Genomic DNA, 8,121 nt, shown 5'->3' on the forward strand with positions numbered 1-8,121 from the left:
GAACTAAGATGGAAAAATAAATATGAAAGTCAATTAAACAATAAAACATGAGTTAAAGTTCTCCTTTTTTAATTGAATTGGTGCATTTTAAGAGTATTTATTTATTTGTTGATCCATTTATATACTTCTGCTTTTATTTCTAATTATGACAGTTTGGGTCCTCCATAGCTGTGGGTCTGCTACTTATTTAATATAAAAAAATCTTTTATTCTGGCTTTATGAACAATACAATTTATAACCTGGTGTGATACTAATTTGGAGGACCCACGTTCTTTATTGCACGTCGTCTCCTTCCTGCCTCCAGGAACCCTTAATGCGCATGCGCATCGGCTTAATGGGTTTTAGTTGCAAACCTTGGAGCTCTGCAGGAACACACCTCACCGGGAGGCTTCCTTCACTTTTACAGAGTTACCCGTATGTTCTTCTGCCACCCGCTCCCACAACTTTCAGCTCCACGTGTGCTGCGCGTGCACCGGAGCTGCGCAGTGATTGGCTGGGAGCGCTTCGGTGAACGCGCTCGGCGAGCCAGTCCTCCGCTCTGCGGCTTTTATAGTCCCGCTGCTCGTGTCGCTGCCACACTGTCCGGGTCACACTCCTCCAAACGCACCAACCAGAACACTAGATTAATAATTTATATATTTATATTTTTTAAAATAGGCCCCCTATCACAGTACCCTCAGGAGATGCCGGTGAGTCTGTCCTCTGTGATGTTCCTGCTGCCGCTGCTGGCCTGTCTCCAGCTGCTGCTGGCTCTGGATCTGCAGGATGTTCAGGAGAAACAAGGAGTGAAGAAACGCCTCTCGCTGCAGAGCACGGGTGAGCAAATAAATAAATAAATAAAYAAACAAACAAATAAATAAAATACATTTTACTCGGATAATTGCTCAGGTGTTCGTTCATCTCATTGGAGATGAATAAGTTTGTTGTGTTGGAAATAATCCTTCTTCTGTCCAGATTAGAAATCAAAGTAACAGCTGAACTGGCCACCATCCCAGTGCAGACAGCTGAAAAATACAGGCTCCTCTCTGTTTGCCCCCCCCCCCTCCCCACCCCCCTCCTCGTCTGTTGACATCTGTAATTCGCTTCACAAGATTCGGTGACTCCATCCTGAAGCTCACTCCCTCCGAGTCAGGCGACTCCTGCAGCCCTGCAACATCAACAGCAGGGACTGGAAACCCCTGGCAATGAAAGGAGTCAGTCAGAACTGGTTACATTTGAACTAAAACCCCCCCCAACAAGTGGCGTTGACTCCCCCCATTGTGGCCTGAGCTGAGGAGAGACTTTTATTCTGAAAGTTTGAGCTCGACGGCCCCCTGCAACAAAGCATTACCTCGATGCAAGGTTTTAATCCAGGCCTCCCGTTTAGAAGATGCTTCCTTGTGTGACTATACAGCTTTGTGTTTGTGTGTTTGCAGCTGAGATTCAGAGCTGCCTGCTGGCTTCAGGTGACGTCGGTTGTGGGATGTTTCAGTGCTTCAGCAACAACTCCTGTGAGATCCACGGGCTGCACCACATATGCCTCACACTGCTGCACAACGCCGGGCGCTACGACTCCCAGGTATCTGCACGACGATGTGACCACGCACCTTACAGCGTTTCAGTTCGCCATCGTCAGGCCCCCGTCTACACCCACTTGACAGGCTGAAACCAAGTTTCATCTGGGAGCTTTTGATGGGGTCGGAGAAAACTTATCTGGGTCCAAGTTTTTATTTCATTTAATCCCATCAGTCGTTAGAGCCATTTGTGAGGAATGTTAGTTGTATAAGGAGCRGTATAGTTATGGACGGCAGCACCGGTTACAGAACAATCTGAGAGGGGTTCTGAAATGAGAGAAGGGACAGCGTGTCCACATTACTAGAATAGAAATGCACAAGAAAGAGATGCATGTCCTCAGAGTGGACAGGAACGGAGGACGATGTCCTGCAGGGATTCACGGGGGGCTGGATCAGGGCCGGGCGTAGACAATTTGTCGCCCCAGGCAAGATTTCAGATGGGGGCTCCCTTGTGCAGTTTTCTAAATCTCACTGCCAGTTTACATAAATTCACTTACGGAATGAAATCATTTTGTCTTTATTATTTTTAATCTTTAGAAACCAGGTTGCCCAATTAAAATCAGTGAAGTTRAAACATCTGCCAACAGCAACGAGGAACACCTGTTCATGTTAACAAGCTGCTGTGGAGTGAAGCAGTTCTAGGGGAGGTCCAGGGGTATACTCCACTGGAAAATTTATCAAAAATAAGAATTTTACGTCTTTATAAAAGAATATCTGACTAAATTCTTTAGCTTAATAAAACAACATAWAATCAGTATTTTATGAAGGTTAAACACTGAAAACCAGACTTTAACCTGAACTTTATCTGAGATCATAACTGAAACTTCCATTATCCTTATTGTGTTGTATTTTTACACACTGAGCACCTGTAGTTAGTCTTGACAGCATCATWTCAYACTTTTATAATGAAATATCCTCTGCAACAAAGCAGTTGAGACCCACATAACAAGTTACCTTCATAAACCTGAGTAACCAGTTATTATTCTACAGACTAAAWCAACTATACTCTGATTAAAAAGTAAAAAAATTGTATTTTGTCACACAGGTGTGGTGCCCTCTAGATCACGTGTCACATACAAAGCCCACTCCCCTGTGGCCCGCCAGCGGGGGGGTACCCCGCCTCTCCAAAAAAAAAAAAAAAAATTAGCATAGAATTTGTTTCATTTTTCAATGGTAAACTTTAAATTTATGATTAAATGCAACAAAATAAATTTAATAAAAGTAAATGCAATAAAAATAAATTAAAAAAATTCCTGTCCCTGAGCTGTTGGCTTTAAGTAACTGAGCAATTTAGTTGGATAGCACAGTACTAATGTCTGAAAATAAGCTACTTAAAGTCAGCATCAACCAYAAACTAAATAATATTTCTGTATTTATTTCAGATTTAGTCAGTTGTACACTTAGTTCTTATCAGTGTTTAAAAGAGGACGAGTTAAAACACTGTTTAGTCAAAGTTAAACATGAAACGTCAAAGTTCATTACAAGTGGCCACGTGAGCGTTATGGTGGCCCTCGGTGACAATGAGTTTGACACCCCTGCCCTAGATGGTCGGTGCCCTTAGCATTTGCCTACACTACYTATGCCACAGGCCGGTCCTGGGCCAGATTACTTAAAAAAGTCTGTTAACTCCAGAAGTTACTTATTTATGACCCACATTTGATCTTCATCTAATACCAGAGGCTGCACAACATTTTTCTTGAGAATAAAAGGCATCGCAGCGTAAACCCAAAGTTTCATCCTGACTGAAACCCCACTGGGGCTGCTTCATGGGAAGAACAAAGAGTAACATGCACGTGTTAATTTCTCCTCCTCTTTCCAGGGGAAGTCGTTTGTGAAGGACGCGCTGCGGTGCATGGCTCTGGGACTGCGGCGGCGTTTCAGCTGCGTGAGCCGGCGGTGCTCTGCGGTAAAAGAGATGGTRTTTTCCCTCCAGAGAGAGTGCTACTCCAAACACAACCTCTGCCTAGCTCTGCARGACCACATGGACACCATGGGAAACCTGGTCCAGTTCCATCTCATGTTTCCCACCGGGTGAGAATGGTGCATGCGTAAACAGATAAAACAGTTTGATAAACATCAGACGGATTAGTAACAAGTCTAATCTCCAATTTACACTGCGTGTGGTTCCGCTCGGGTCTAAAGTTGACATTTACTGCGTTTGATTTGGTGCGAAGCAAAGAGCTGCACTGAGAAGCATGAACAGGAAATGCAAGATTGTGCAAAAGCTCCAGTGTTAATGTGGAAATCTTATTTCAAAATAAAATCCACTTGTATTTYGTATCCATATGCTGCATGCTACATGTTGCCGTCTGCTTCCCAAACATAGTGGGATATACACACATATATATATATATATATATATCTGTGTGTGTGTGTGTATGTGTGTTAGGGCTGCCACGATTAATCGACGACTAATCGATTATTAAAATAATTGATGACTAATTTAATAATCAATCGTTTTCTTTTTTTTTTTTGTTCTTTACTTTGTTTTTCTCTCCAAACTGCTTTGACACCTTCCACTGCCACATCTGCCTTTCTGTCCTTGACACACATGCACAGTAGTGCTAACTGGGGTAGGCCGTGGACGYCACAAGACATTATACAGACAGGCTCTGGTATCATGGCTACCTGACAACAGAGCTCAAAAGTGTGGGATCATTTTAAGAAAATGACAGAGAAACCTGTGYAATATCTGCAGAGCAGAACTTACCTTCCACATGAATTATTTTAGTTAGCATATAGCTAAAATCTAACCATGGTTATATAATAGCAGCTGCATTCTGATGCAATAAGCTCTATGTTTTTTATTCAATTAACATATGATCCGATTAGTCAACTAATTGAAAAAATAATCGGTAATTAATCGATGATAAAAATAATAGTTTGTGGCAGCCCTGGTGTGTGTGTGTGTTGCAGTCGTTCCTTTTACTTTTGATGTGGTGTGATCTTTGTAGATTGATTCTGCGTTTGCTCTGACAAAAAAATAGGATGAAATCTAATTTTAGCGGATCGTGGATGCAGTGTAAATGCTCTCATTAATTATAATGGGGGCATATTTACTGCGGAGGAATCGCATCCAGTGTAAATTGGGTGTAAATGAAACCGTACTGAARAATAACTATTACAAGCAGTTTATTGATTCATTTTAAATTGAAGCAGAGCAGTTTAGCTGCTGAACTCTTCTTCAGAGCTGTGCTGCAACATGTGTAGGAAGAAGTATAGAGAGAATGTTGTCTCAAAAAGAGAATGCACATAGCAAGATTTAGGTGCACACACAAAGACACGCAAATAACAATATTTGCACGTGCATGAGTGCACGGATCTGCTTGCCTGTCTGTGAATTGGACTGCGGAGACTTTTGTGCGTTCAAGGCTGGTGAAAAGCTTTACCAAATTAAATAGTTTTGTTTTTGATATTATTTTTAATCTTTAGAAACCAGCTTGTCCAATTAAAACAGTTAACCTAATTTGAAACAGATTAGCATCAGCTGACAGCAATGAGGAACACCTGCTCATGTTAACAAGCACATGTGGACTGAAGCAGTTCTAGGGGGGTCCAGGGGTGTACTTSCCAGAATTATTTTATTTTTTGCGAAACTTCTCCTTAAAGCTGTGTATTTTACTAAATTCTTGGAATTAATGAAACCTCATAAAATCATTATTTTATGAGGGTAGAAAAGAGAGAACCTGACTTTAATCTGTAATTTTGCATCGTAGACTSTTGTAATAACACAAACTTGTTCACACCCCCGTCTGCCGCTCTAGGCCGTATGTGGAGCTGATGAACTTCCTGTTGAAGTGCGGAGGCGAGGTCAGGGYGTGGGTCGGCCGGCAGCTGCGGGGGCAGTGCCAGCAGCACTGGGGGGCGCTGTGCGGCAGCTTCGCCAACATCTGCCCTAACAACCAATCAGACGCTCTGAATAACACGACCGCTCCGTCAGCAGCCCGGCCCGTCACCTCCATGGAGCCGAGCAGAGGAGCCGAGCTGCAGAACAAGACGAGGCCCGTCACCACTGAACCTAGCCTCTGTTTCTGAGCATCCGTTCATCTCCGACTCATAGATACGCCGGTTACACAGGTGCACACAGGGTACACAAACATGATGCGCTTAGCAGCAAAATGAGTCAGAGTTGACATTTTATAAGCGTATCTGATGTTTGTGAAACCAGCAGCATAATTTATTCAGTTTCTGGATTTTATTTTTATTTTTTTGTCTATTCACATTTTATCTGAACAGTTTGTACATGGATAAAAGCCAGCCAACTACCTCACTTTAACCTTAAAGTCCCCATATCGAGTGAGCACAAACACAAGCTAACACTACAGAGGGTTTGTTTCTAGCTCCAGAGCAGCTGAKGGGTTAGAGTCCCGCCTATTTAAGTCTGTTTTTCTGTTTTATAGTGCACCGTACAGCTAACACACAAATATGTGAGGTGCAGTYTGCAGGAAAGAAACCATTGTTTGCTCGTTTTATGTATTTTAAAACACAACTTTTATCACAATTCAGACCTTCMTCATAAATCTATGTTGCAAGTTGTAAAGATTCAACTAAAACCTTATTAAAGACAGGAACGTCTGTTTCTTTGGTTTTATTTTGCTTTGCTGAACAGTTTCTTCTCAAGCAGAAAAGGTTGGATATGCTGACATCTGTAGGAGAGCTGTGCAACAATACACTGCGCAATGTGTTGTAAATATTAAACTTTGTTCAAACACATGGATTGTGTTGGTCATTCACACCCTGCAGAAGTCGCCGCTCTCGGTTTGAGCAGCAGGATTTTGTTGTTTGTCCCTAACCATCCATCCARTCGTAATTGTAATTAACTAAATGCCACAATTTTGATTTTAAAAAACTTGCAAATAACCTAACTAAACAACCCTAAAGACAATATAGAAACAAGTTGAATGAAAAGCATCCATGTCTKATTGAATGGAGGAAAGGCACATTAATGCTGCATATTGTGTCTGGAACGTCATTGGTTATGGCTCAAAGTGCGTTTTTATAAAAAAAAATCAACAATTACAAATTGGTAACATATTAATTAATTATTTTATAACAAAGTCGCACTTCTTTCAAAAATAAATTCCCAGAGAGATCATCCAAATGTTCGTAACACAATTCCAGTTATGATACAATCATTGAAGAGCTACATCACCTCCTGAGTGAAGTATTCCTGAAAAGAGCTTGCAAACAAAATTCACAGCCTTTTCTTTTTTTTGCAGGTGAAAATAGTTTCAGCGCCTCCTCCTGTAACAGTCCAGTCTCGCTTCTTATGAGCTTAGAACAGAATTCAGCTTGAGCTTTAAATGAAGGGGAAGAGGCGTTTCTTGAGGATGTAGAGGACCGTGGCGAAGAAGAGGGCAAAGGCCAGGAAGATGAGCAGCTTGTCKGTTAACTCCCTCCGGTTGTACTTCAGGATCAGCTTCGTCCCCAGGTGGATGGTTCCCTTCATGGTTTTAAACTCCTCACTGGTTTCCTGCACCGTTCTGGAGGAGGTGACTGCAGATCATAAGCAACACACACTCATTTTATTAAGGTACACAAGCAAAACGGTGGTTTATATATATATTTATATATATAGATTAGGTTTCTTCACCTAAAGTGTCAATGGTGTCTTCAGTTTGCATCACCTGCTGAGACATCATCCTGCTGATGGACATCAGAGACTCTGTAAATTTGCTGCTCGTTTCCACAAGACCTTCTTTTGTTGCCTTCCTGAGATACACAGACGGAGCAGAGAGGGAGGGGAATCAGTATAAAACTATAATAGTTGTTTAACATTTTATTCTTACTCGAGAATGCTAGTTGGGGTCCATTAGGTAGGTTTCTGTGAGCAAATGGACCCATTTAAGAGCTAACTGGTCCGGGCTGAACTGTATTAACCTCTGTCTGGTTTTCTGGTCTTCTCCACCGTGCAGAAGCTCATCCTTCTCCATGTTGTCTATGGCAAGTTTGCAAGCCAGGTTAGCTTTYCTCCACGCTGTCTGGTTACTGGAACCCAAAGAGACGTTAGCACATTAACAAACTTACTATTGTGTACTTTCTTTTTACATTATGGTTTGTGCACAATAGCTTGTATACATAACACACAAGATTAAGTGATCACTGAAAAACATCATTTTAATTAAGTAAACATTGTGTTCAAAACACCTGAGCRTTTGGTGTCTCTGGCTTTCAGTTTCTGCGAGGACAGCCAGTCTGGTCGACTCTGCGTCCTGTTCTTGGGCCATCTGCTCCAGATCCTGGTGTGGCATCACACAACACATTTAGAAAAAGAAAAAAATWGWATAGGTCTTCTGGATGGGTTCTTCTCTAATGAAACGTTTCGTCTCTCCTCCAAGAGACTTCTTCAGTCTGAGAGTTTCAGGAAAAATTCAGGCTTTTAAGCCCTGCCTCCATGTGACTGATACTCACATCACATGGCTATCGTTGACACCTAATTAACACCTATTGTTAACAGGGGGTGAAGTGATACTGGCAATAGCAGCACTGTAGGAGGGGACAACTGAAGGTTGGCGTTCCTGGATTGCTATGTCTCGGTTTCGGATGGAGGACGGTTGGAAACTGGCGT

General features: G+C 42.1%; 2 protein-coding genes across 2 annotated transcripts in view; one reads left to right on the top strand and one right to left on the bottom strand.

Annotated features, from left to right (window-relative positions):
• The window catches only part of LOC106524007 (uncharacterized), a 16,109-nt gene extending 9,874 nt beyond the window's left edge, over positions 1–6,235 (top strand). The window contains exons 4-7 of the mRNA XM_014017627.1: positions 346–816; positions 1,416–1,558; positions 3,373–3,584; positions 5,318–6,235. Coding sequence (XP_013873081.1) covers positions 346–816; positions 1,416–1,558; positions 3,373–3,584; positions 5,318–5,588 — 1,097 coding nt within the window. The 3' untranslated portion in view covers positions 5,589–6,235. The remainder of the gene's footprint in view (positions 1–345; positions 817–1,415; positions 1,559–3,372; positions 3,585–5,317) is intronic.
• On the bottom strand, positions 6,127–7,792 carry LOC106524039 (vesicle transport protein SEC20; the record flags this gene model as incomplete). Its single annotated transcript, XM_014017668.1, is given in 4 exon segments — positions 6,127–7,049; positions 7,147–7,265; positions 7,434–7,541; positions 7,701–7,792. Coding segments are annotated over 4 exon segments (516 nt in total), but the record flags the coding sequence as incomplete, so codon positions are not given.
• Between the last annotated feature and the right edge of the window lie 329 nt (positions 7,793–8,121).

Source organism: Austrofundulus limnaeus, unplaced genomic scaffold (genome assembly GCF_001266775.1).
Source record: "Austrofundulus limnaeus strain Quisiro unplaced genomic scaffold, Austrofundulus_limnaeus-1.0 Scaffold174, whole genome shotgun sequence".
NCBI lineage: Eukaryota > Metazoa > Chordata > Actinopteri > Cyprinodontiformes > Rivulidae > Austrofundulus > Austrofundulus limnaeus.